The following is a 25,066-nucleotide window of genomic DNA, read 5'->3' as shown; positions in this document are numbered from 1 at the left end:
AACCATGGCCTTACAAGAACATGGTACTGACACACGACTCAAGGGGTCGATGAAAGTCCCAATCTTGAACTCGGGGGTTGATCTCCTCATGCTCTCTCCTCTCCTCCGTGGCTCTTCGACATACCCACCGACCATGAGAGGGGCAAGTGGCCAGGCCCCGGCAATGCCTCCGCATCTCGCGTGGTGGCGCTTCGATCGGAAAGCTAATTCGAAGGAGGTTTCGGTGTTTATTCACGTTGGTATGTGGACTGAGTTCTGAGACTGTATCATTGTCGCTGCCTGCGCATTCAGCAGCTATAGATATTGATCTCTGTACCATGCGCCATCCGAAACCCATGTCTCTCGAGAAATAACCCCCCGTTCGTGACTGTCCAAGAGATCCCACGTGTCGAACTCTGCATGAATGTTCCGTGTATCCAATAAACAAGCCCCCCAACGCCTCGCTTGGTCGTGGTCTTCCAATAATCTCCCAGTCGCGCCATGGTATCCAACAACTAAACGCGACAACACCTCTCTGATCCCCTACTTTGCGCATACCAACCGTTCCATCCGTCTCAAACTTGCCCTCAAATCCCGTCCGCCTCGTTCTCCCTCTTCCAAAAGCCACTTCTCCATGGTCGTCCTCACTCTCCTCAAATTGCCCTGAATTGGCATCTCCTCCCCATCGGCAACACAGCCTGGATTCAGAAGGGCCGCAAACACATCTCCCCAAATATCCTTCTCCCAGTATCGCTTGAAGTTCTCCTTCAATTTGCATTCCTTCTTTTGTCCTGGTCCTGCCAGCGTGTTGCCTCCCGCTGGGACCGTCTCAATGTATTTTCCAAACAGCAACGAGTGGATCACGCCAGCAGCCCCGTGATAGTCAATCTGCCACTTCCAAGGGCGACATTCGCGGATTTCCGTACAGTCCTGAGGACAAGACGGCCAGTCGGCGATGAACTGTGCGTTGGGCTTGAACATGCGCGTATCGATTCCGCGGCCGAAGTCAATCAGCTTCAGGCCCCGAGACTGCCACCCGTGATTTCCCTCCGGATCGAATGGTGCCGTGACGTCTAGCGCGGTATCAAAGCGGACAAGGCAGTTGTCGGCCTTCAAATCGCCGTGGATGATGCCCACGCGATGAAGGTCCTCCAAAGTCCGCAGAAGCTCGACACTGAACCACATTGCCAATACTTCGTCCAAACCCTCGGCCGGCTTGCCGGCTTTGACGTTCTCGGTCCGCGCCATGTTGACCAAGTCGAGCAACGTACCTTGCGGACTGTATGAGAGGACGAGGTATGCTTCGTCGTGGTAGAGATGGCATTCGTGAGCGAGGATGATGGACTGCATGCTTCGCGAGGCGGAGCCGAGACGCTGTCTGACCAGACGAACAATGTGGAATTCCCAGACTAATGTATCTGGAGGAGATTCAGTCTTGAGAGCTTCCAGTGGTTGGCGGGCCGGAGCAAGGTGGCATGACGGTGGGCTCTTGTTCTCTTTGTTCTCGTCTGCCCCTTCATTCTCGGCTGGGTCGTGACTGTCGACCAGATACACCGGCGCAAATGCTCCTTCACCCAGTTCTCGCTTGACCACATAGACTCGAGTTGTGTCACCAAATTTGAGGACTGGAGGGACCGCTTTACTGGGGGTTTTATCGTTCTGACTCTTTCTCGGACTGGATTTAGCTTTTGTCTTTGCCTGCTTTTCCGCAAAAGACTTCAACGCAGGATAGTGCCCAAAAGTGATAGTCGAATGATCGTGGTATCCCCTTTGTGTGGATAGGGGTGGAAAGACCGAACTGAGGATCTGCTGTCGAACAGCGTCGTCACACGGATTGCATTGCAGGTCCGGGATAATCGGACCTTTACGGACCGTTGTCAAGGGCGATCTAACAACCGGCTTAGGTGGCAGAGCAGAAATCTTCAAAGCGTCTTCCGCTGTGTTTGAGGCAGCGACAGGGAAGGAGTTCAGATCTGTCGTCTTGCTGGGATCTTTCTTCTGCGGCGAGGGCGTAATCACCTCATCCTCGCTCGCACCATATTTCCTCTTCGCCGCCAGAGAAGCAGATGTTGGAGTCGCAACTTGCTGGTGTGGGCTGCCTAGGAAAAGATCCTCAACACCGATTTTCGATGGGCTCTTATACTGGGACCTGCTAGGGGTCTTGGAGTCAAAATATCCGGGAGCGTTGAAGATAGTCGAAGGAGCAAATGAGGATTCAGTTCGCTCTGCGATGGGTGTCATGAATGGCATCTTGTTCTGTGCCAGCATTGATGGGTCACGATAAGGTCGATTTGGGGTCGGCTCATAGTCGACAGGGGGGATGGGGATGAATCGAGGTTTATGTGGGATCTCTCGGTGTTCAGGGAATTCGTTCTCGACTGGAGTAGCCAGAGCATCATCATCAGTGACACTGTGATTGGCAGGTACCTCCTGTTGCTGTGCCTCTTCCTCCTCTGGTATACCTTGGTTGGCGGAAGTATCCACAGTCACGTCTTGCTCAACGTCGACATCTCCCGCGTCTGTCGCACCCTCATCGACGTCACCGGCCATCATGGCGATGGCTTTGGTGTCTAGGTCGTCGAAATTGCCTCCAGCGATGGCAGCAATCGCTTGCGTGTCAAACCCCCCTAAACCAGAAGTCTGCGTTGGGTTTTGGCTGGACGAGTCCATACTCTCTGTCATGTCCTCAGACCTGTCTCGACGTTTGACTTTGCGCTGATTTTTGGCTGAAGGTGCTTTGTCCTTGACACCAGCCAGGTGTGTTGAGTCGAGACGCGGCACGTGTTTGCTGGTGGTGAAGTCGGACCAGGGAGAGACACATTCGGTCTGGCTCTGACTCTGTGGGTGATTCCTTCTGATCGAGGCCAACGTATCGTCACCGTACTCACTACCAGGCGCTGACACTCGTCCAGTCTCTGTGCTCTCAGCATCACCCGGAGTACTGTAGCCATCATCAACTTCACCCTCGGTGAAATCTGTATCATCACCACTCTGAGTTTCTTCTCTGGCTAGTGCTGGTTTACGGAGCGGCTGGTTGAACATGTCGTATATCTCATTCGTGGCAGCCTTGGAGTGGAAGGTCATGGTTGGCTCCTGCGATGAATTTTTGCGCTTCAACTTCTTGCCCGTGGGTGATTCCAGTCGAGTCTTGACCGTCTGAGTCTCTTGCTTGACTTCTCTGATCTTCAACTTCTTCTCTTTCTGTTTCGGCGGCTTGATTGACGACTGAGAATCAGACTCGGGCATGCCGACTATAGATTGAGTGGACACATCGTGAACACTGAGGCTCGAGTTTGCACCACCGTTCAGATCGATCTTATTGGCGAACGAGTGAGTGAGATTCTCGATATCCTCTGGTTCCCGGGACTTGGTGATTTTCGATGTCGCTTTTGCGGCGGCGTTCCCGCCGGCCGGCATCAATGAAGTAGCGTCTTTGCGTGGTCTCCAGTGAATTTCAGCCCAGCCTCTCAACATGGCTCGAAGTTCTTCGAAACTGAATTCCTGGTCACCGATAGGGGGATAGATGGCTTCCAGATCTACGAAGACCCGTTCCGCTCGACCAGTGCGTGGATTGACAACTTGGTCCGGTTGTTTTGGGTCTTGGGTTGATGAAGATCGCTTGGACTGTCCCTGTGCTCGCGATGCCTAGGGTCAAACAAAATCGGTCAGTCGCTCTATGGTCAGGAAGAAGAATGGGATTGAAATCTTGAGTCGTCGACAGAAATTCAGATTCGTATTATCCGAGACTAGACGCGGAAAAAGGTCAATCATACCGGGTCCTTGAAGATCTCCATCTTTGGCACCGATCCAACCCTGCCCCCGGCCTTTAATTTCTCCCCGGCCCATGGCCGAGCTTCAACGGTGTTTTCCTTCTTGCGTTCCTTCATTGATCCAATGGTATCCCATCCCTTGGTGTTATTTGAAGCCAGTGGCTGCTGCTGAACACTATCAGCATCCGAGAAGATGGCCATCTTGGGTTTGCCCGAGCGCGACGTTGACGCGGAGCTGCCACTCAAACCATTCCTCTGACGAGCCTGTGGATCGTCACCGCGGTGGGCGGAGGCGAATGGATCAATCTTGGCTGCGAGAGCGGGTCGAACGGTCGGCAGCGCAGGGGAGCTGGGCTCATTATCAACTTGCGGCCTGGCATCGAACCTCTGCCGGAATTGCGAGTATTTTCGCGCTAATCTCTCCGTCGGTCTGGCCTCCCGTTCAGTCCCCAGCTTGTAAACCTCGTCTGCTTGTATCCATCTCCCTGCAGCCTCTAGCCATGCCGCAAACTCTTCGTAGAACAAGCCCAGCCCTTCGCCAATCCCGTGTCGAGCGAGAAACGCGAAAGTCTCCCTAGGCGTGTCCGAAAACAGGCGGATATAATGCAGCCATAATTTCAGGTAGCGTGGATCATTTTTGTAGTGCGACGAAGTAAGAAAAGCCTTGGTGGCTCGCTCGAGCAGCGGAAGGAGCTGGGACTGAGGAGTTGCTTGAGCTGATGGGTATGCGTTTAGCGTCCATTTGACATATCGGTCGTAAATATCGAGAGGGTCGTCAGAGTCTGCTATTGACTGGAGTTCAATTTCATATTCTTGTCTGATCGCGTCGTTCAGTGTCTTTGTCTCTTCCAAAGTCGGAGTCGCGTTTGCGCCTGTTGGTCTGGAGGAGGAAGGCAGGGGTGACAGTATAGAGGCGAGCTGTTTGACTGAGCGGCCGCCAGGGAGGGATTGGATGTTTTCCTTGTGGGTTTCTATTATGTCGAAGTTAATGAGGTCGCCGTCGGTGGCGACAGGTGCGGCCATTGCTGCCGTGGTATCGCCTGCACAATCTATCCCTGTGTCCACTAGCTAATATGTGGTCGTGCAAAGTGTGCTGTAGCAAACAATCGGAATCAATGTGGTGGAAAAGAGATGCAGGCGAAGTGAGTTGATCGGGCAACCTGCGGTCCATGTCGAGGTGTCAACAAACAATCCCTAGAGTTGTCCCCGAAGTTTACCCGACACGTTCTCATCCCGACATCCCCGCCACACCGATTGCAACGCAAGTTGCTGACATTGATCCTTCCAACATCAAGCCACAACCGCGAATGGCACGCCTAAAACAAGGTGAGCTCCGGCAGGTAGAAACATAAAGACAGTCCTCCTACCGAGTATTCGCTTTATTGTTCATATTCTCTTCTGCTGCTTATAGACGTTGCCGTCCCTATTCCCACTCCACGCGCTGAGACGTTACCACCATCCATGGCTATCTCTGCCCTTCCTGTTTGGCCGTTGATTCTTTTCGGTATCTTGGAGCCGGCAGCGCTGTACGGTCCCTGTCTGCTGTAAAGGCCGGATGGTGGTGCTCACTGACATGTACAGGACTTGGGCGTACTTTATCACCCTTTCCCAGCCTGAACAATATTATGCCGAGCAAGCCCCCAACACTGCTATCTCGAACCTCCTCTTCACTGCCAATGCCCTTTCTCTGACTCTTCAGCTCGGCAATGTCTTTCTTCTCCTTGCGGCAATGGCAGTCATCTGCTGCTTTACCAACCATCCTGAAATTGCCAGGAGGTACTTGATCGCGGTAGCTGTGGCCGATTTGGGGCACATATATTCCATATACTGTGCTCTAGGTGACAAGGTGTTCTGGGATCTTAATCAGTGGAATCAGATGACATACTCGAACGTTGGGGTTAGCGTGTTCTTGCATATTAACAGGTTGATGACTGTGACTGGGACGTTTGGGCAACTCGGAGCTGGCGTGAATGCCGCCCAAAAGAACAAATAGGAAATGATATGAAATGTTAGAAGGTCGTCAGATAGCCTTGGATTGATATTTCAGCCCGATGGGCCGACGATTGTTGAGGGTATCTCTGCGCCGAGCTCGCAATTGCTTGAGTTTCAATTTTTATGCCTGGGCACGGAAAGCATTTCTTCTTCGACTATCTATTCACTCTTCTCTCCACAAAAGCCGTAGTGACACCTCCGGACGGCGGTAAGCACTCTACGCTCGAGAGTTGGCCATCTGAACAGCACGGCGACGATCTCTCTCCTCGGCAATGGACAACTGGAAAAGACACCGTCAGCTTAAGCCAGAGGCCAGAGCACACGCAGGAAGCTTACCTTGATACCCTTGTTCTTGGGCAGACTGATCCACTCTCTCTCCTTGCCAATGATGAAGACGTTACTCTCTCGAGTCGCAAACGAGTTGTCAACCTTATCCTTGATGTGTACAATGTTAAAGCCACCGTCGTGTCTCTCGCGATGTGTAATGACACCAACACGACCCATGTTACGACCGCCAGTAACCATAGCAATCACACCAGTATCGAATCGGATGAAGTCGGTAATCGTTCCAGTGCGGAGGTCGATCTTGACTGTGTCGTTGACCTTGATGGCTGGATCTGGGTATCGGATACTATTAATCCACATCAGCATCTTGACTTGCTCTCTTTCCAACCACAGCTTGGCCCAACGGCTGATAGATGCAGGCGGTGACTTACGTGCGAGCATCATGCGTAACCAAGTATGGGATTCCTCCTTTGCCAAGTTGAACTCTCTTGACCTTGCCGAGTTTGTATTCTGCTTCTTCCCGTTGGATGCGGTGGATGGCGAAGCGACCTTTGTTATCGTAGATCAGACGGAAGTATTCCCCAACCTTGTCAATCGAGATCACGTCCATGAAGCCCGCAGGGTAGGTCATGTCCGTTCGGACCTTGCCATCGACCTTGACCGAACGGTCCATCACAATCATCTTGGTCTCTTGATTGTTCAGGGAATATTTAAGGCGGTTTCGGAGGAGGATGATCAAGGGAAGGCAGTCGCGGCTTTTCTACATGGTTTTTTGTTAGCATTTCCTTTGCGTCGCACAGACTTAAAGAGACCAACGTGAGGCCCAGGAGATGCCTTGGGAGCGTAGGCACCCGAGAGCTTGTCCAAAAACCAGTGCGAAGGCGCACTGAGACGCTTCTGATGCTTCTTTGGACCACGACCCATCTTGATCTGGTGGTTGATAGGAGAGAGAACAATCCGCAACGGTAGAATCGACAGCGGAAAAAGAATAATTGGAATTTGGTTGTGGCCCTCGCCAAGATTATTGGGACTAGCCTCTTTAGGGAAAAGCTCTAAAAAGATGTGAAGGTTGTCATTTGAAAGCCAAATTGGCCCAAACATCCTGCAAACTGAGAGTCGAATATCAGTGTGGACCGAGTTTCCTTTTCTTCTAGGTATTGCACTATCATGTCGCTCCGAAACTTTTTAAGTCATCGTTTCCTTCGCATTTAAGCTGCTGCCGAGTGCTTAACCCACTCATTTAAGTACACTCACAGCAACCCTTGGATGATCGCGGCCTCTGCATTTAGGATAGAAGAGCCGGCTGCTCCAATGACGGTATTGTGGCTCAATGCGGCAAACCTGATGTCAAAGTGTGACCCTTTTGCAGCCTCCCGAACTCTACCCACGCTGACCGCATACCCTCCTGAGATATCCCTGTCAAGTCGTGGCTGAGGCCTGTCCGGCTCGTCGAAGACAACGATGGCCTTCTCAGGAGCTGATGGGCATCCCAGCTTCTGCGCCTCGGCCACATACTCTCTCATGGCCGCCTTCACCTGTTCGGCAGTGGGCGCAGGTCTATGCTTGAATCGCAATGACACGTATGCCATGTGGCCGTCTGTGACACCCACTCTGGTGCAAGTAGCGCCCACTGTCAGGTCTGACTGTTCTTCGAACGCAGTTGCGTCTGAATTAATAGAGCCCAGAATCTTTTGGGCTTCAGTCTCGAGTTTGTCCTCTTCTCCCGCAATATAAGGGATAACATTATCCACGATGTCCATACTGGCGACGCCTGGATAGCCGGCACCTGATACAGCTTGCTCGGTGAACACCTCGACATCTTCAACTGGTCCGAACTTCGCTTGGAGTGCGGCAAAGGGGATGACGATCCCGATGACGGCGCAATTTGAATTGCAGACCAAAAATCCTTTGTTTAGACCGAAATGTTTCCGTTGGTGGGGGATCAGTGCCAGATGCGAAAGATTGACTGTTGGCACGACCAGCGGTACGACTGGGTTTCTCCGGTAGTTCTTTGCATTTGAGAAAACAGGAATATCAGCCTTCAAGAATTCCATTTCTGCAATCAAATCAGCGGCAAGTCTAAGCATGGGACCGAAGCATAGGTATTCGCCATACCGACTTCTCCAGCAACATCGCTGTCCAAGCCGGAGAAAGCCAAATCACAGTCCTTGAAGTTGCTGGCTTTACACTCCCTAACTTCGAGATTGGCTAGTTCTGTCGACATCGGTCGGGCTTGTTTCCATCTGACGGCATCTTTGTATAGTTTGCCAGCAGACCTCGACGACGCTCCAACGGCCTGTAAGTGGAGCATCGGGTGGTTAGCCAGCAGAAGAATGAACCTCTGGCCCACGGAGCCTGATCACCGAGTCAGCACATTCGAGCAGATTGATATCGTGATACAGATACACACCCGTTGCCCCGAGGACAGCACATTTCTTCTTGGGCTGCGATGTTGGCGCTGCCATGTTGAACGTCGCCGAAGGACAGAAAGGGTTTCGTTGTAACTCGAGAGTCGACGCAGACTTTTGGTCGACGCGTGACGCCCTAGGGGTGAAGTAGGCTGCCCTGTAGAGTTAATTAACCTTTGCGTCTTCCCGCGTTGAACGTGAACCGGAATGTGATTGTTCAAAGTTTTGCATCTGAGTCACTCGCGATAAGAAAAAGTGGCGCCCACGTTGTAATGACCGCCAAGAGGGGGAATTGTGGCGTGTGTCGGTGGCTGTGCGTGTAAATGAAAAATCTATACGGCGAGACAGAACACATATTCCTGTTGTAGTTGTTGTTGTTTTTGTGCACTAGAGTGTTATCCAGGGGGAGCCTCTTGAGCTAAGGAAGCCCACGTGATCCCATACTGTCGACATGAGCCCGAAGCTTGCGATCATATGCCTTGCCTGGCTTTGTAAAGAGGGACGAAGCTCAAAAGATAACAACCGAGTGGCCGGATGAGATTCAACCGGTCCCTTGTAAATGTCTATGTACCGAGTACTCTGTTCTGATTCTGATTGTGCCGCCCGACTCCATCTCCCATTTGTGCTCAATCACATGATTCCACGGTAATGGCTGCAATGAGTCTCACAAGTTATCGACTGCCCAGACTGGCGAATGACGCGCAAGATGAGACACTTACCAAGGGGGATCTGCATCTGCTGCTCAAGGCCATTCTTCGCGCTGAGATAGTAATGAAAGAGTCCTTCAGATTGTCGGTGTTGGTGGTCGCAGATATATTTCTGCTATCCCTAACTGGACTTCTGGCACCATAACGGCAAACCGCAACCGCAGATGGCCTCTGCGCTGCCGATCTTGGTAGAGGCATCCGGCCGGGCTTTCAGAATACCCGAGTCAATGGATGCCGAAAATTGACCTGGTCTTGTGATGTTGGCCTCGGTCCATTTTTCATTGTGGGAAGTTCGCTCAATCAGCGAACAACATCATTTCCGAAACGGTCAAACTGCAGATTCGACTGCATCTAAGCTATGCCGGTCACACTGCGGGTGTCCCGGTCTCGCTTAAAGACCGGAACGAACTCATTGATGGACACAGCACCCCGCTCTGATTGATTACCCAGGCTTCTTACCCCAGACAAAGTGGTAATCGACATATAGATGGAGATTTGGGTTGATCAGATCTTGCTTGACTCTTTCAATTGTGACAAGGGCCTGGTCGATTGTGTATCCCAGAACCCTGGTAAATATGGCCAGAGTAAACGGCTCGACGGCGTCGACAAACTGTGCGCGGTAATAGGTCCCCAGTTCCTTGTATCTCTTCCCTTTGGCCCACGGACCAATAGGGCATTTGTATATCTCCTCATGGACATCGATATAACCAGCGTCCTGCATGTAGTTTTTCAGTTTGTTGGCTGTCTTCAACTCCTTGCCGAATCGCTTGCTGCCTTCGTTCATCTCCTCGACCCAGTTCTTCAGATAGATGGCTTGGTCAAGAGAACCATCATCAGAATAGACCTGGCAGTGGTACTCCTGCATCTCCATCCACCCGCCAGGATTTAAATGAGATAATGCCTGAGTAAACAGTCGAGGCCAGTCGGCAACACTTCCACAGAGAGCCCGTCCATGAATATAGTCGAAATGCTCGGAGGGTGGATAGGTCCATTCACTCTCGTAATCATCGACATAGAACTTGCAGTTTGGAGGTACCCACCCGGGCTGAATGGGACTGAGATCTGTACCAGTAACGGTGGCGCCGGGAAACTCATCCGCGAACTCGATGCACCAGAGACCCGTGCCACAGCCAATGTCTAGAACACGCTGAGGCTCTTCCAAGGGGGAGAGAAACAAAGCTCCGCCCAGGATCAATTTGTAGATGTGATGAAGCATGTCTAGGCGTTGTTGCTCATCTTCGTCGTTGGGTAAGATATACTGGCCTTCACGAAAGGCGTGGTAGCGTCGACCATTTTCATACTTGTAGTTGAGCACCGAGCTTGCTAACGAAGCAGACCAGGACCCAGCGATGGAGCCGCTGTAGCCCGAATCACCATCACTGGGGTTGGACTAGGGATTTGTCAGTATAGGCTCGTAGAGGAAATATCGGCAACAAACGTCAGCTTCTAGGTCGGGCTCATGGTGCTGACCGTCGGTGGTTGATTGGCACATTGGACGGAGAGTAGAACTAGGGAATAGCTTATAATAGCGTAACTCGTCTCCAAGCAGCAGAAGCGAGGAAAATTATGGGTAGAAGACGGAGAAGGATGGAAAGTCAGGGGAGGAATGTGAGATTTTGAGGGACAGGGACCTGAGTACACTCATATGGCTGGGAGAAGGAATTGGTGGGCAGGAAGACGGGCGAGGCTTACATTACTGACTAGCTGGGTAGAGGGCCTGAGTTGGGCGTGGCGGGCTGCAACTGAAGTAGTTTGTTGTACTGCCGTATTATGTACGGAGTCCTAGTATGGGAGGGAGTACCGAGGACCTCTTGGACCTCGTACGGAGCAGTCCACCAGTCTTCGGAGATTGGGCCATGAGGGAATAAAGTGATGCCCACCAAATTGTTGATGGTCGGTGGGCTGCTCGGAGTTCGGGCCGGCGCGAACGCACCGGATGTTAACTAGGGCACTGGGAGAGGCCTACTTGTACTGGGTATTCTACGAGTAATAGGGAGAGGGTGCTGCGAAGGGAAGGTATCTGGTACATCTGTAATCACCGTAATTGTACAGTCGTCAGAGGTACAGGATACCTAGCTAAGAAGAATTATTTATCCTCCTCGCTAATATGTATCTCTTTCCTCGCCTCTCAATCTCTCCCACATGCTTCTCCTCTCAAACCCCCCCACAATGGGCGCGTTGCATGAGTTAGCGCCTATTGCGCTGCCCCGACACCCTACTTGATGCATGCACGTTCCTGGCGGCCGTAGAGATTCGTGCCGCCGGGCCTATTGGATCCGCGTCCTTAGCATACCAGTACAGTGACATCTTTCTGAGCCGTCGCCCGGTAATCTGCCATCTCCATCCTTCCTTCAGTTGTCACTGTTCAATCGCCCTCCAGCTAACAATCAGGCTCAAGCATGGAGAATATGACACCCATCTTACCCGTCAGCCGTTCCCTTGTTCCCGTCGCCCTTGTTGTCGCTTCAGTGATAGTTTACTGTCTCGCTCTCGCCATCTACCGTCTCTACTTCCATCCCATCGCCCATTTTCCAGGCCCCAAGCTCGCTGCACTGACAAGATGGTACGAGTTCTACTACGAAATCATCCAGAAAGGTCAAATGACTTTTCACATTCAAGACCTCCACAAGAAATATGGTGAGCATCTTCCAGCCCGCACCTCTGTGCCTAACATCGATGGTGCCAGGACCCATCGTCCGAGTGACACCGAATGAGTTGCACGTTCTCGACTCCGATTATTTTGAAGAACTGTACGTCAAGTCCGGCAGACTCGACAAGTACGCCCCCTTTTCGGCCAGGTTCGGCACCGACGATACCTTCTTCACTGCGCCGCTGCAGGAAGACCATCGTCGCTTGCGCAATGCGGTAGCCCCTTTCTTCTCCAAGCGGAAAATCATCGACTTTCAACCCGTGGTGCACGCTAAATTGAGGAAGCTTTGCTCCAGAGTCCAAGAATACGTAGGGACCGATCGTGTGCTGCCGCTTCACCGTGCCTGGACAGCCTACGCAGGCGACATCGTGACCCAGTTCTGTTTCGCAAAGGCGTACGACCACCTCGACTCTCCAGATTTCAAGGAGACCTTTCATGAAGCGATGCATGCCGCCTGCGAATCGTCCAGCGTGCTGATGCAATTCCCTTGGCTTTGGCCTATAATGAACAGCCTGCCAGACTGGTTGGTGCTGAGGCTCGAGCCGAACATGTACATGCATATACAAGTGCAGCAGGTGAGTGATAGTACGCCACCATCATGGAGACGGGGGCCTGACTCGGCGCGCCAAGGACTTCCATCGAACCATTTCCGCGCTCAAAGAGAACCACGACGAATCCGAGAAGATGGTTGACCATCCCACACTGTTCCACGAGATGCTTCACAGTGACCTCTCCTCGAAAGAGAAGTCCGTGCACCGCATGGTGCAAGAGGCTCAAGTCATCATCGGCGCCGCCATCTTGACCACGTCCTGGGCCGCGGCAGTGGCCAGCTTCCATATCATCAACAGCCCAGAAATCTTCAGGAAGTTGCGCGCCGAGCTAGAAGAGGCAATTCCCGACCCATCGAGGCAACTCGACTGGCAAAATCTTGAGCAGTTGCCGTATCTGACAGGGTGTATCAAAGAAGGTATTAGACTAGCATATGGAATTGCTTCACGACTGCCTCGAGTGGCCCGTCATGATTTGAAGTACAAAGACTGGATCATTCCAGCCGGTACCCCCGTTTCCATGACTATCGTCGACATGAATCACGATGAAGAGGTCTTCCCTCAGTCGCATTCTTTCGTTCCAGAGAGGTGGTTGGATAATCCAACTACCAAAGACGGCCAACCATTGGAGAGGTACTTCGTTGGCTTTGGGAGAGGAACGAGGCAATGCATCGGTCTGAAGTATGTCGGACTTCCTCTTCCATCTCGGCTTCGTGTTGCATTTCAGAAAAGCACTGACAATGTTGCAGTCTTGCTCAAGCCGAACTGTACATGGGACTTGCCACCATGTTCAGGAAGTTCTCCTTTGAGTTGCACGAGACTGACCTGTCGGACACGGTTCTTGCTCATGATTATTTCGTGCCAACTGTCAAGATCGACACCAAGGGAATCAGAGTTAAAGTGAAATCGGTTGAAAAGTAGCCGACCTGACCTGCGAACATGCCGGTTGCCTGGCGAATAAGTCAGGAGTGACAGAACCTACTCCCAGTTCGCCCACGTTGGCGGGAAAGGTGCGCATCTGTTTGGAGCTGATTTCCAGGGAAGTTGACAAAGAGGTTTGGTATCAAGCCGGAGGCAGAAATGATGCATATAGGCCAGCTTGAATCAGAGCATAGATCACCATCCACCGAATCACTACTGAAGTTCGCTTCGACTCCGTTTGAAGCTTAGTCGCTAACCATATGTACCACAATGGATAGCCAGAAGATATCCTCGTGATGATTTGTACATGATAGCTTGTCAATGCAAGGAGTGCAAGTATAAGTTGTGGCAGGGCCAGGCTGAGCAACACGCGTTCTCCAGCAGAAGCTGGTGTTGGTGATTGCGGGGCGCGTCGGATGAGAAGTCGAGGGTGTCGTATGACATCGACGGTGGAGTAGATTAGAACCCAGAGCATAGGTGCGGCCAAGAGAAACAGCGGCAAATTCGACACAGTCCAGTAGCGAAAGGGGCCGACATTCCTGTAGAGTTTATCAGCTGTAGTTGCGGTAGAAGGCAACAGGAGGCTCACCAGTAATGAGACTGGACCCAGGTGAATATGGACGGTACTGTCTGATTGCACCAGGATCTCTTATCTTCAGCACCGCGGCCATAGCAGTATTCCCAATACGCCCGTGCTTGTGGATACACCATCCCAAATGCCACCAGGACACCACCAGCAACGACCGAGGCCAGTCGGCTGAATCGCGAAGCCGACAGGCCCTGAAAAAAAATTGCCATGACGCTGGAGAGGGCTTCGATGAGGAAGGGTATTCCGGCCAAAATGCCATTGCTCCGGACCATGGTGGCAGTACCGAAAGACATGCCAACGCAAATTATGGTAGCACAGCCGGCAAACACCAGGCCTCTGTGAAAATGCTGGGTTGCGTGGATGTATCCCAGGAAACCAGACATGGAGAGACAAGCAAAGACGCTTTCGGACTGGGGGGCGGCAAGAAATACTCCTGCCGGTGAGAAGATATGGAGCGCTGCAGCGGCGAAAGGTAGCAGAGAGTTGGTGGCTTGGTCGGCCCCGGTGAGAACTTTTGTCAACGCCCACAGCTGGATAACAGACAGCCAGTGGGCGATGTGTGACAACAATATACCGGCCAGCAATGAAGGCGGGTCGGAGGTTATCCCCAGTCGGGAAAGACCTAGGATATTGTCAGCATAGAGCTCATACACGCGCGACAAGCCACCGTACACCTGCTGGTCCAGGACATCGCTGTCGATTGACCAATGCCAAAAGCCCATTCCTGCTCAAAAACGTGTCCCTGGTCTGACAGATGTGCGTAGTATACAGCATCCCATCGAACGAACTTGAGCCACTCGCTGGACATGTCATCCGGGGTGGTTGATATAATTCGGTCACGTCCATCTTTCCAGGACAGGAGACTCGTGGACGTGTCATATCCGACTCCTGGAGCGGCCAGAGTAACCAGGATTATCAATGACTTCCAAGCGACAAAGAGGGCAAACAGAGTGAGAATAGGACGGTCGCGTCCATGTCTTGACCAGAGCGTCGGATTCATCCTGCATAGCCCGCTTGTGCTAAAGGGCAATTATCGTGTTCCCGAGTCTCGAAGAGCTCCGGACAAGGAAGGAGGTTGTCCTCATTCGCGCGAAAGATTCACCGTAGGAATAGCTGCAAGTCCATTGGTCTACCGTACTTCACTCCATCCCATTTAGTCACCTCTCAGATGGATGGTCCTACGACCACTAGCCCCGGCTATGAGGATATATCGGATTTATACGCTTCACTTGTTCCGAATGAACTTGAGGGAATGTAGGATAGCTTGTGCACGTTGTGTCGCATTGTCTTCAAACGTCAATGCGCGTATGCTGCGTTGATTGCCATGACAGCATCAGCTATAATGCCAATTCAAATGAACTACGCATCGGAGAGCAATAGATGCTGATGACAAGCTCACGAAGGGGGAAAGTCCTAAGGTTCGAAGCATTGATCAGGGTAGGGGGTGGTTGGATAGATCATCAGGGAGAAGCAGATCTACATCTACAGCCCTGAAGCTAGTTGCCAGGGACGAACGAGGTGAGTGCTCCTGGATGCTTGCATGGTGGAAGATCGTTTTGAATCCAACTCTCTTCGCCAATGACACCTTTTTGGTCTTTTCTGGGGCTGCTCCTGTAAGAACGTTGTAGCGGATGAAAAGAAGAGAGAAAAGAAGGCTGGAGTGGACGAGAGAACCGAGGATAACCGAAGTGGAGCTACTTGGGCTGGAGAGTGGAAAGTTGACCATGTTGGTTTCATGAAACCCGGTCCACGGTGCATCCAAACTTGTATTGCTATCGTAAGCATATGGAAGAGGATCGCGACGTCTTTCAGACCGCATTCGGGGCAACTCTAGCTCACCTGAACTAGGACATGGCAATTTGACGGCATATTCAGCCAGCCAACTAACACTGCAGATTGGCCAGTAGAGAAGGACCCTGGCGAGATGCAGACAGTGACCCTACATGTCAGAATGTCGTCAAATCTGTCATTGGCGATTAGATCAAAGAACATCGGGAGTGCCGAATTGGCAATAGTCTGCATGCATCTCTTCGAAAGCATGGTGGGGGTATGTAGAACCTTATAAGCAGTCTGCGCCACCGGATACGAGACAAGGGAAGAATGGACGGAGCGAGTTTTCTTCTTGTAGAGGATCCGAAAGCTGTGGACTTCAACTCTCAGCCTGTGACAGCTCTTTGAGCTGAGCGTGGACAAGGGTTCTCGATCCGCAGGAACGATGGCGTTTGGCCAGCGATGACAGCTCTTCGAAATGTTCATGGCTTGTATCGTCGAAGCGAAATCAACTAATCTCATTTGGTCACGCCGTCCAAGGAGCAGCGTGGGTGCCACCTACGCAATTGCATGCTCGAAGCGAGGTGTGCTCCGTCCTGATTTGGGCCACAATTGGACACGCCGGAAATCGCTGCCAGGCGCTCAAGTAATGACACGCCCAAGAAGACTCGAGGGGATTTACTATGGTCTGCTGGAGGCTGGATCATGCAGGTGGATGATAATAGTGCTGCCTGTGCATTGGCCACGCGATCACCATGTGGGCCGCCCCTGCAGCCACGTGGATGTCGTGTTGCTCGACTTGTCTTGACAGGGACGTGGTGTGTACTTGTAGGAACAAGTAGGGGACGTTCAACCCGTATACGGCAGTAGGTTCGATCTGTGCCGCTAACCTAACACACAAAATTCTGGCATGGACCGCCGAATACCAGCGACAAAGTACGATAAAGCACTCTGAAGCACGGGCGCCATTGGTGGTTGCATTTTGCAGAACCTAGCCAAAGGAAACAACCTGCGTCGCTTATTATAGTGCACGGCGGTGGTGTCCCGATTGGGACCTATGACAATCTGTTGTAGCTAGAAAAGGATGTTGACCGATGAACATTGTACTGAAAGGGAAGCCCAGCACACCGTAGGTGGGACAAAGCTCTAACCTCGGCGCCCTATCCTGGATTACAAGAAACTCCCGACGTAGTTGTCTTGAAACATGCAGACACCAAACTTGGTCGCCTGCTTCAGGGCAGTCCCAGCAAAGACCAGGTAAAGATGAAGAGGAGCTGAGGGCTTCCCTGGTCGGGAAACTCTTCGGCACTCCATGCGACTAGATCATGCTTCTCCACACGCCCAAAAAAACCCCCTCCACAAACGCGGCGCATGCATACGATGGGCTCGATCAGTCGATGTTGACAGGTTTTGTCAGAGGCTGCATGGCCTGGACCCTCATGGGCGTCGTACCCAAGGAGGGAAGGAATCGTGAAGTCATCACTATTCCCACATGCACCTCCTGCACAACCGAGGGACAAACTTGGGCAGGCAATGGTGACCATCAATGGCTGCAACACCCGATTCGTGCGGTCTTCTATCCCCAGTCGTCGAGGAGTGGACGCCATTGTATTTGCACTGTGATCGCTTCGGATCTGCTCGAGGTGCTCAATCAATGCATTTCACTTCTTCCTGCTCTCATGCGATGGTCACTAGTAAATTGTGCGGTCAGGATTTTGTTCGAGGCGGCATTCACCAAGTGTCATGATTCGCATCTCAAATTCCATAATGCTCATGTCACTCAGCTTTACCGAGATGTGGGCTTTGCTTGACCGAGATGCTAACCCACCGCTAGACGGGAAAGTCGGCTCGAATCCCACAGAAACGATTGTGGGCGATAACGCATGTAATAATACTTGGTAAGCGAAGTCTTGATACGGCAAATGTCGCGGATGACCTCTTGGGAAGCAGCTCGAAAAAGAAACCCAGCCAATTGCTGGTCTTCGCCTACCACCATAGGCAATAGTTCCCAGTGGAAGTCAAAGGTGTGGCGCAACTAAGAGAGCTTTGCGTGTTCTTTTCCATCGCCAGAAGCCTCGGGATCAACATGGAATCTGATTCCTTTTCACCAATTTTCTGCTGTGATTGGAACTGTCCAGTGTCTTGGAACGAGTATATTGAAGTTTTGTGCACAGTCGGTACGATCTGCCAGTGTGATCCGAGCTTGATGGGGAGCCCAATTAGCTGGCTTGAGACCTGAAAGATGTTGCAGCCGCCATCAGCTCCAGGGATTGGCTTTAGGGGCAAGGTGTGAGCGGCATCATTTGGGGGGGGGCCGCCCTCGTGGTCAAAGCCCAATCTCCTTTGTTCCTACAAGCCACCACCAACGTCTTCGACTAGCGAGTTGACAGTGCCCGTAAGGCTGGAAATGCCGGCGCGGACATGGGCAGCGAAACAGCTGAATAAGTGACCAATGGATGTCGAACCCGCCCTAGTCACGATGCTGCCTCAAGGACTGCTAGTCGCGTTCAATCCTCACCGCCGTGGTCAAATCACACTGATTGCTGGCCACATGGCCTTTTGTTGGCGGATGTTTTGGCCCTCTCTTGTTCATTGTTTGCAACTTACGCGTTCGGTTCTCTGGTTGATATCCCACATCCCACGCCGTTGGCGCCAGCGACCCGGATGGCAGCAATGCAACGCAAGCCGCTGCGGGCGGGGACCCTCTGCACAGAAAGCAGACAACATGTTTGCGTGACGGATACACAACCATGACGCCTCGGACCTGGGGTGGCGTCTCTTTCACCTGGTGAGACCCACACCACGGTGCAGCCTCGTACGCGCCTTGACCTATCCCTCCTTTGATCAGAACAATACCCCCGGCTGCTCATTTCTGTCCTGGTCTTGGTTTGATTCACCATCAGGCTTACTTCTTTGATCGGTGGCCAATGCGCGGGCACGAACCAATCTGGGCATCATCGTAGCACGAGAGCTGTCTTGAAGCAACGAAGCTCGATCGGGTTGGCCGATTTGTCCGATTTGTGAATCTTGAGGAGCGAGCTGATTCCTTTCCACGATGCTGGCCGCGTCCAAGCGCCCCAACCTGCATGAGAAGCTATGCCGCACTGTCAATTCACGATGTTGACATGTTCCTTGCCTGACTGCACGCTTCGCAATAGCAGCAGCAGCTACTAGTCGAAGACATCTTCTCTTGCTCAGTCGGCTGCGCCTGTGTTGTTAGTATTTTCTGCTCCTCGGGTCTCGTTTTGGAGCTTCTGATCCCAGCAAGCCGTGGGTACCCTTTCCACAAGGCCTGAACCGACTGCCAACCATCGACGCTCGGAGCACTGGATCTCGATTTGGAGGGGAGGTCCCGCCTATCTGATTGAACTCACATTTGTGTTACCGAGTATGAGGAGAGGCGACTGAACAGCAGCCCAGAGCGACTTTGCTTGCGCGAGAGTGAGAGGGCCGGTCAGATCGGGCGCAAAGGATGCTGTGATCCGCAGGGATACGAGCCATCCATATTTTTTACCCTGCATTGGCCACGGGTGAGGCGTTGAGGCGGCGAGAACATAAGAGAGGTGAAAGGAAGCACCTGTGAGAGTTTTTGGAAGTGGAAGAGAATTGTAGACTTTGCGGGCAGCGCAGTCATTTTCGCAGCCGCTATTGCGACCTTCAGCTACCTTGCCACTTCAACTTGCATTGAACATTAACTGTACACGACGGCAGTGGACGACAACCTTGCCACCTATTCATACCTACATCAGAAGTCAGAAGCTGGACGACAAGCTGCTGTTGTGCCGGAATTATCACCCACCAACGCCATCCTTGCAACTGTCGATGATACACATCGAGGATTCTTGAGATTGCCTCCTCCTGCTCCTGCTCCTGCTCCTGCTCCTCCCCCCATTCCGCCTCAGTCCAACATCGCTCATCTCGCCCTCGTCGCCTCCGCCGGTTGAGCTCGCCTCATCTTCGTGCCGCGGGCAAAGACCCAGTACACCTGGAAAACCGAGCCTTGCCTTCTCCTTTCGCACTTGACAGCATCGATGCTTGTCCAACCGAAAACCCCATTGACACGCAGTCCTCTGTCGTCAGGGTGGCTATCGTTCCTTTGTCAGCTTCCTTGACTTCGAAGTCTCCTTCACCCAAAGGCCTGTGCAACAGTGAGGCTACTCAAGTTTGATGCGGCAGCTTGACTTTGCTGTTCCTTCTGGACTTCGTAAGCACTGTCAGACGGCCGAGCCTGCTCTTCAGTTGGGTAGGATACGGTATAACGCAGTCAGGAACTGTTCAGCATCAAAGCTTCACATCCTCTCGAGCATCCGTCCATTCATCTGTACAGCTTGCTGGAGTCTACCAAAAATCTGAACGAAGCCCCCCTGCCAGCTCGAGAAGCGGTTGCCTACTGAACCGTTTGTTTGCCTCTTGCACAACCCTATTACGACCGATGTGCTCCCACTCAGCCGGGCATTGCGGGCTGCTACAAAGTTGACCAAGTTCACGAATATCCCTCAGCCTCACACCCTGCGGTTATCAGTCCCGAAAATAGCACGCTAAACGGGAGGAACTGTGTGCGGTGCCCTCAACAAAATTGCATCTCAGAGTTTGGCCGGAGTGGATTTTCTGCCTCGCGAACCATTGCGCTGGATCCGCGAACACCAGGAGCAGCACCCTGATTGTCTGATGCAGAAAACTAGCAGAAACATCCCGCACACATTCTTCACGGCTTTGGTCTTGTTTTCGAACTTGTTTAAGCAAAGTTTGCCCTCGAATTAACCCAAATCCTCCTTACCGTCGTCTGTGACGAGCTAATGGAAAACCTGATCGCCATTCCCTGATCAAAACCCATCACGCCTTTCCCTCCACGAATCATTTGCTGAGAGTAGGTCCTCGTTCTAGAGGACCCAAAAGCACATTTAAATCCGGCCGTCTGCAGTCGTGGCTTCCTCTTCAGCATCTACCCGTCGCCCATATCTTCACACCTCCTTCTGCATCTTCAAAACCGTCAAATTCACCTTCTCCGCAATACCCTGCACCATCTCTTGAATATATTCTTCCACCATCCTTTCTGGACACAGTCTTAATCTGAGGCATTCTTCCTGTACCCATCTTGCAGCTTCACACCTAGGTATCCAGCTCATATGGTGGACCAAGCATCGCCTCGGCCTGGATTCCGGAAACCCCAGGTCCCAGCATCAGCCTCGACCCGAACCCTCATGCGTAAGCCACTGGTCCTTGTCGATCCATATCTGGCCGAACGCATCCAGTCTAGATCCCGCATCCCCAGGTCCGTCGTTGGCAACGCTCGATTTCAAGATGCAGACAGAACCTTCGTTAGGAGGAGCAGAACTGACAAGACTGACCGCGAACAGAGATATGTATAAGATGATGATCAAGCAGCAGCCTAGAGATGGTCAAGTCCTGACGGCTCAAAAACGTGCTAGCGGTGAGTGACACTGCTGCCCACGCAAGAGAGACATTAATCGTCAGTACAGCCAAAAAGCCACAGAACGAAAGACTCTCCCTCGATCCTCCTGCAGTGGTCGAACTTGCGGTTCTTGATGATGACCCGAGCAGGTGCTGGCTCCACAGCCCGTACTTATTCTGCACCGCCGAGCTGGTTAGACTTGACGACAAGTCAAACAGGTCTGACACGCTTTCTGGCACGTTGACGTCTTCGCTGCACGTGGTCAAGATGAATGACGGAAAAGGTGTGTTTTTCTGGCCCGCGGTGTCTTGGAACTTAACTGACCGTATCGCAGCCCACGGCTTCTTCGTTTTCAGCGATCTCGTCCCACTATGCGCCGGCATGTTCTTTCTTCGATTCACGCTGTTTGAGATGCGCAAGAGGTACGAGGGACAGACCCCGAAATTTGTTGGCGCTGCTGACTCGGCAAAAGCCCAGATGGGCTATTCGCGGAAATGCTCAACTCTGTCTCCAGCGTGACCCTTGAAGGTAAGCTTCTTCAATGCGACATTGGCATCTAGAGAGGTACTCACGTGTTAACAGTCCATGCACGCAATAAATTTGCCCCTCTAACCAAGTCCACCGATTTGACGAGAGCGTTAAGCGAGGGAGGCGTGAAGGTCAGGGTTCGAAAGGAGCCAACGTACGTCCCCCTTGAAGACTTGACATTGGCAAGAGACAGCATATCCTGGTGCAAGAGCTTCTCGACCTTGAGCGGGTGATACACCAACAGACCATTCTTTGCGCAGCTGCTTTCCCTTCACATCGTATTGCAGCTAATCTCTCTCCAGGCGTCGATTGCAGAAAAATAAAACCAGCTGGGGATTCCAAAGATACATGGCTGGGTATGGCCAGGTCGTGCCAGCCGCCGTGTATGGTCAACCTCAAATGTATGCGCATCACGGCCAATACCATGAGCATTGGAGTCAGAATGGAAACGCTGCTTATAACACGAACAACGCGATAGACATCAGAGATCGCTTAAGTGTTCAACATCACGGGATGGAGCCGCCATGGCACAGTGGCGCTCACCAACAAGCAGTCCTAGCCATGGCCCCTCCAATGCTACCACAGCAGCTACTCCCCGAAACTCTGCATCGGCTTCAACATGGTGCATTCTTGCACGACGTGCAAAAGCAATCAGTGAGCCAGCCACTCCCTCTTTTGCAGCACCCCGCGCTGTTGCACGAGACACAACACTCGCTCATGCCACCACCTCCGCCACAATCTCAGCAGCAGCCCTCTTTCCCACCTCTTGCGCAGATTCTGCCCCAACATTTCAGCTCACTTCCACCGGCGACTTATACCGTGAGAGACGACGACAAGAACCTGTTAGGGTTTTCAACCAGCGCGGCAAATCAGTTGTTTTTCCCCACCACCTCTGCCAGCTCCATGCCGCATTTCACTGCTGCGGACGAGCAGATCTCATACACTACCTCATCAGCAGCGCAGATCATGTATGCCACGGCATTGGAAGACCAGATGATACACAGGACATCTCCGGGAACCGATTCGGCATACACATCGTCGTCGAGTGGTTTGGACCAACAACAATATCTGCAAAGCGCTGGACAAGTTTCTGGGACGTATGATATCTCAGGTTTCAACACTTTGCAAGATCCGTATGATCCAAACTCTTCACACGGAGGGTTTCAGTAGACATGACAACTTCTGACAACAAGTCATGACACTTGAACCCTGGATTGGTCGTTTCGTTGAAGGTGGGCATGGTGCTTTGGATTGAAATATCGTCTGACATATGACGCAAAAGTTTGTGGGTGCTATTGTTTGAAACGTTTGTTCTTATTTGAGTATTGGTTTTTGATAGACTTGGTCAAAGGCAAGGCGGACGGGACGTAATGGGTGGCATAGGTATCCCGATAGGAAGGGATAGCAGTAAGTGGAAAGGATATCCCGATAGGAAGGGAAAGGGAAAGGAAGTGTGGTTCTAATAGTAATTCTACATGTTCTCTGTTGCTCCGTCAATTGCCAGAAGATAATGTTTGAGGGGAGCTATGCTTACGCAGCCAGCATATATATTTGGCCCAATCCACACTTTTCCTGGTCATTGATAGTTACAAGTCAGATCCAGACATCCAACAAGAACACGCAGTCATTCTCACCACAAGCCGGACCACCACGATTGTTGCAATGGATTGGAATAATTGAATCCATGAAAAGGAGACATGAAGATCTTCAAGAGCGACGTGACGCAAAGAACGTGTTATATACATATCTGAGTCGGGAGATTCGCACCGTGCAAAATTTCTTTCTGTTGAAGACTTCAGAGAACCAGAAGGTCTAAGAACTTTAGAGCCCTGAGCCACCCATGTCGCAGCCGCTAAGGACTTCTAATGCCTAACCGATGCACACGGTCAGAATTCGCCGATGGATCAGGCAAAGATTCTGCAAAGCCTGTGCGTCAATCAGAATTCGCGCCAGATCCGCAGATGTTTTTATGGTAACGAACGGGTGTCCATGCCGCAGAAATGGCGCACCGACCAACATTTCGACAAGGCCAAGGGATTTTCTGACAGTCACTTCAGCAAGGTCTTCTTTCCTACCTTAATAGTCATCAAGGACATCTTTCCGGCATCAGTAACGTCAAATTTCGAGTAAGAAACATTTAGCTGTATGGCGCAGCCTTGTCAACGACACGCCCGACAGTACCCTCTCCGCCCTTAGCTCCTGGACTCAGATGTCAAAGTCGGTAACAGAATCCGACTCTCACCCTATTAGGCAAATACATCCTCGTAGATGTCCGCTTAAACATGGTCCATATGACCCATCATCAGTACACGGCATGCAGGCTGCAAATCAGGGGCTGAGCTAGACAAGGCTTTCTTCAATTGGTGCTGTCCTCAATTTCTCCGAAAAGGAAAAATATCAGTCATGGAATCTCGGAGCCTCCCCGTCTCCTACAAGAAGGAAAGACTATCGTCACTTTTAGCACTAGATCCGGGGACGCCATCGAGTTCAGCCACTGCGTCAAAAAACAAAAAAAACAAACAAAAAAAAACTCTAGCGGAACGCCTACGAGCGACATTCAGAAACACGGCAAGACGGATCAAGGAGACGAATGCCGAGCTGAGCAAAAATCCATTTGAAAGAGCTGGAACCGAACAGCAACATCGGACAGTCATTGGCTTGTTACCTCCCTTACTTGATCCAATGTATTAAACAACATGGTTGCTCAAGATATTACTTCCTTTACCAAACCATTGGAGGCCAGGCCGCAAACAGGCTGGCCACGGACATTATATTTCCGAGGACATTTAGCGATTCCGCTCCATGAGGGCCTTAAGATCCCTCATGCCTTTTGCCGTGGCCCTATTCTCATTCGAGGGACCATCTTCGGACTCCCAACCAAATCAACTTGAAAACCTAAACTTGCATCACGGCATCAGAGTCTCCACAAATAACAGTTTAGAAAAGCACAAGCCTTGAGAAGACCCTCCACTACAACAGCCACATCGATGACTCAGAGACACCAGAGGAACCTCTGGTTGCATCGGCTTTGCCATTCGATCACATCGTGGACACCTATAGAACCCCTCACCCAATGTCTATGGCTCCTCGCATTTAACGGCTCCATTACCACATTGATATCGGTACACTGCTTCGGAGGTCAATACCGCTTCCGCACGCTTGTTTATGCACACTTCGCCACGGGAGCGATGCTGTTTCAGCAACAAGTTGACCATTTTCGTCGTCGAGGCACGTGCGTCCACTGACGACACTCTGAATTTCCTTTGTTGAGGTACAATATTCTCTCATGCTTTCTACGGAACCGTCTCCGCCACGCAAATGCGGACGGTTCTCCGAAGCAGTACGACATCCCTCTGATTCAAACCGAGGATCAATCCGAGGAGGTGCTTGCTCAGCATGTGCAGTGCTTCTGATACGGTCTCTGCGGTAAGGACACCGGAGTGTGGAAGAAGGTGCTTCCCACCAGCCAAACATAAATTGATTTATATACCTCACGAAAGCTCTGG

The 25,066-nt window shown here is 51.8% G+C and overlaps 9 protein-coding genes across 9 annotated transcripts; 4 read left to right on the top strand and 5 right to left on the bottom strand.

Annotated features, from left to right (window-relative positions):
• Positions 1-522: 522 nt before the first annotated feature.
• Z519_08876 (uncharacterized protein) lies at positions 523-4,772 on the bottom strand (the record flags this gene model as incomplete). The annotated part of the gene is made up of 2 exons (XM_016766603.1): positions 523-3,624; positions 3,753-4,772. 2 exons carry the CDS (start codon positions 4,770-4,772, stop codon positions 523-525), a joined length of 4,122 nt encoding a protein of 1,373 aa, XP_016616901.1.
• A 438-nt stretch (positions 4,773-5,210) lies between these two features.
• Positions 5,211-5,742, top strand: Z519_08875 (uncharacterized protein; the record flags this gene model as incomplete). The annotated part of the gene is made up of 2 exons (XM_016766602.1): positions 5,211-5,275; positions 5,331-5,742. The coding sequence occupies 2 exons, from the start codon at positions 5,211-5,213 to the stop codon at positions 5,740-5,742; spliced, it is 477 nt and encodes a 158-aa protein (XP_016616900.1).
• Positions 5,743-5,958: 216 nt separating this feature from the next.
• On the bottom strand, positions 5,959-6,950 carry Z519_08874 (40S ribosomal protein S4; the record flags this gene model as incomplete). Its single annotated transcript, XM_016766601.1, has 4 exons — positions 5,959-6,021; positions 6,078-6,372; positions 6,458-6,786; positions 6,843-6,950. 4 exons carry the CDS (start codon positions 6,948-6,950, stop codon positions 5,959-5,961), a joined length of 795 nt encoding a protein of 264 aa, XP_016616899.1.
• A 326-nt stretch (positions 6,951-7,276) lies between these two features.
• Positions 7,277-8,491, bottom strand: Z519_08873 (aspartate-semialdehyde dehydrogenase; the record flags this gene model as incomplete). The annotated part of the gene is made up of 3 exons (XM_016766600.1): positions 7,277-8,082; positions 8,142-8,381; positions 8,437-8,491. The coding sequence occupies 3 exons, from the start codon at positions 8,489-8,491 to the stop codon at positions 7,277-7,279; spliced, it is 1,101 nt and encodes a 366-aa protein (XP_016616898.1).
• Positions 8,492-9,583: 1,092 nt separating this feature from the next.
• On the bottom strand, positions 9,584-10,633 carry Z519_08872 (uncharacterized protein; the record flags this gene model as incomplete). The annotated part of the gene is made up of 2 exons (XM_016766599.1): positions 9,584-10,531; positions 10,580-10,633. 2 exons carry the CDS (start codon positions 10,631-10,633, stop codon positions 9,584-9,586), a joined length of 1,002 nt encoding a protein of 333 aa, XP_016616897.1.
• Positions 10,634-11,540: 907 nt separating this feature from the next.
• Positions 11,541-13,260, top strand: Z519_08871 (uncharacterized protein; the record flags this gene model as incomplete). Its single annotated transcript, XM_016766598.1, has 4 exons — positions 11,541-11,778; positions 11,828-12,366; positions 12,422-13,020; positions 13,089-13,260. 4 exons carry the CDS (start codon positions 11,541-11,543, stop codon positions 13,258-13,260), a joined length of 1,548 nt encoding a protein of 515 aa, XP_016616896.1.
• A 142-nt stretch (positions 13,261-13,402) lies between these two features.
• Z519_08870 (uncharacterized protein) lies at positions 13,403-14,849 on the bottom strand (the record flags this gene model as incomplete). Its single annotated transcript, XM_016766597.1, has 3 exons — positions 13,403-13,799; positions 13,850-14,471; positions 14,522-14,849. The coding sequence occupies 3 exons, from the start codon at positions 14,847-14,849 to the stop codon at positions 13,403-13,405; spliced, it is 1,347 nt and encodes a 448-aa protein (XP_016616895.1).
• A 6,071-nt stretch (positions 14,850-20,920) lies between these two features.
• Positions 20,921-21,551, top strand: Z519_08869 (uncharacterized protein; the record flags this gene model as incomplete). The annotated part of the gene is made up of 3 exons (XM_016766596.1): positions 20,921-21,050; positions 21,100-21,315; positions 21,367-21,551. The coding sequence occupies 3 exons, from the start codon at positions 20,921-20,923 to the stop codon at positions 21,549-21,551; spliced, it is 531 nt and encodes a 176-aa protein (XP_016616894.1).
• Positions 21,552-21,908: 357 nt separating this feature from the next.
• On the top strand, positions 21,909-22,730 carry Z519_08868 (uncharacterized protein; the record flags this gene model as incomplete). Its single annotated transcript, XM_016766595.1, has 1 exon — positions 21,909-22,730. One exon carries the CDS (start codon positions 21,909-21,911, stop codon positions 22,728-22,730), a length of 822 nt encoding a protein of 273 aa, XP_016616893.1.
• Positions 22,731-25,066: the final 2,336 nt, after the last annotated feature.

This window comes from Cladophialophora bantiana (genome assembly GCF_000835475.1).
Source record: "Cladophialophora bantiana CBS 173.52 unplaced genomic scaffold supercont1.14, whole genome shotgun sequence".
Classification (NCBI taxonomy): Eukaryota; Fungi; Ascomycota; class Eurotiomycetes; order Chaetothyriales; family Herpotrichiellaceae; genus Cladophialophora; species Cladophialophora bantiana.
Note: the sequence above shows the minus strand (reverse complement) of the source record. Positions and strands in the feature narration are given on the sequence as shown.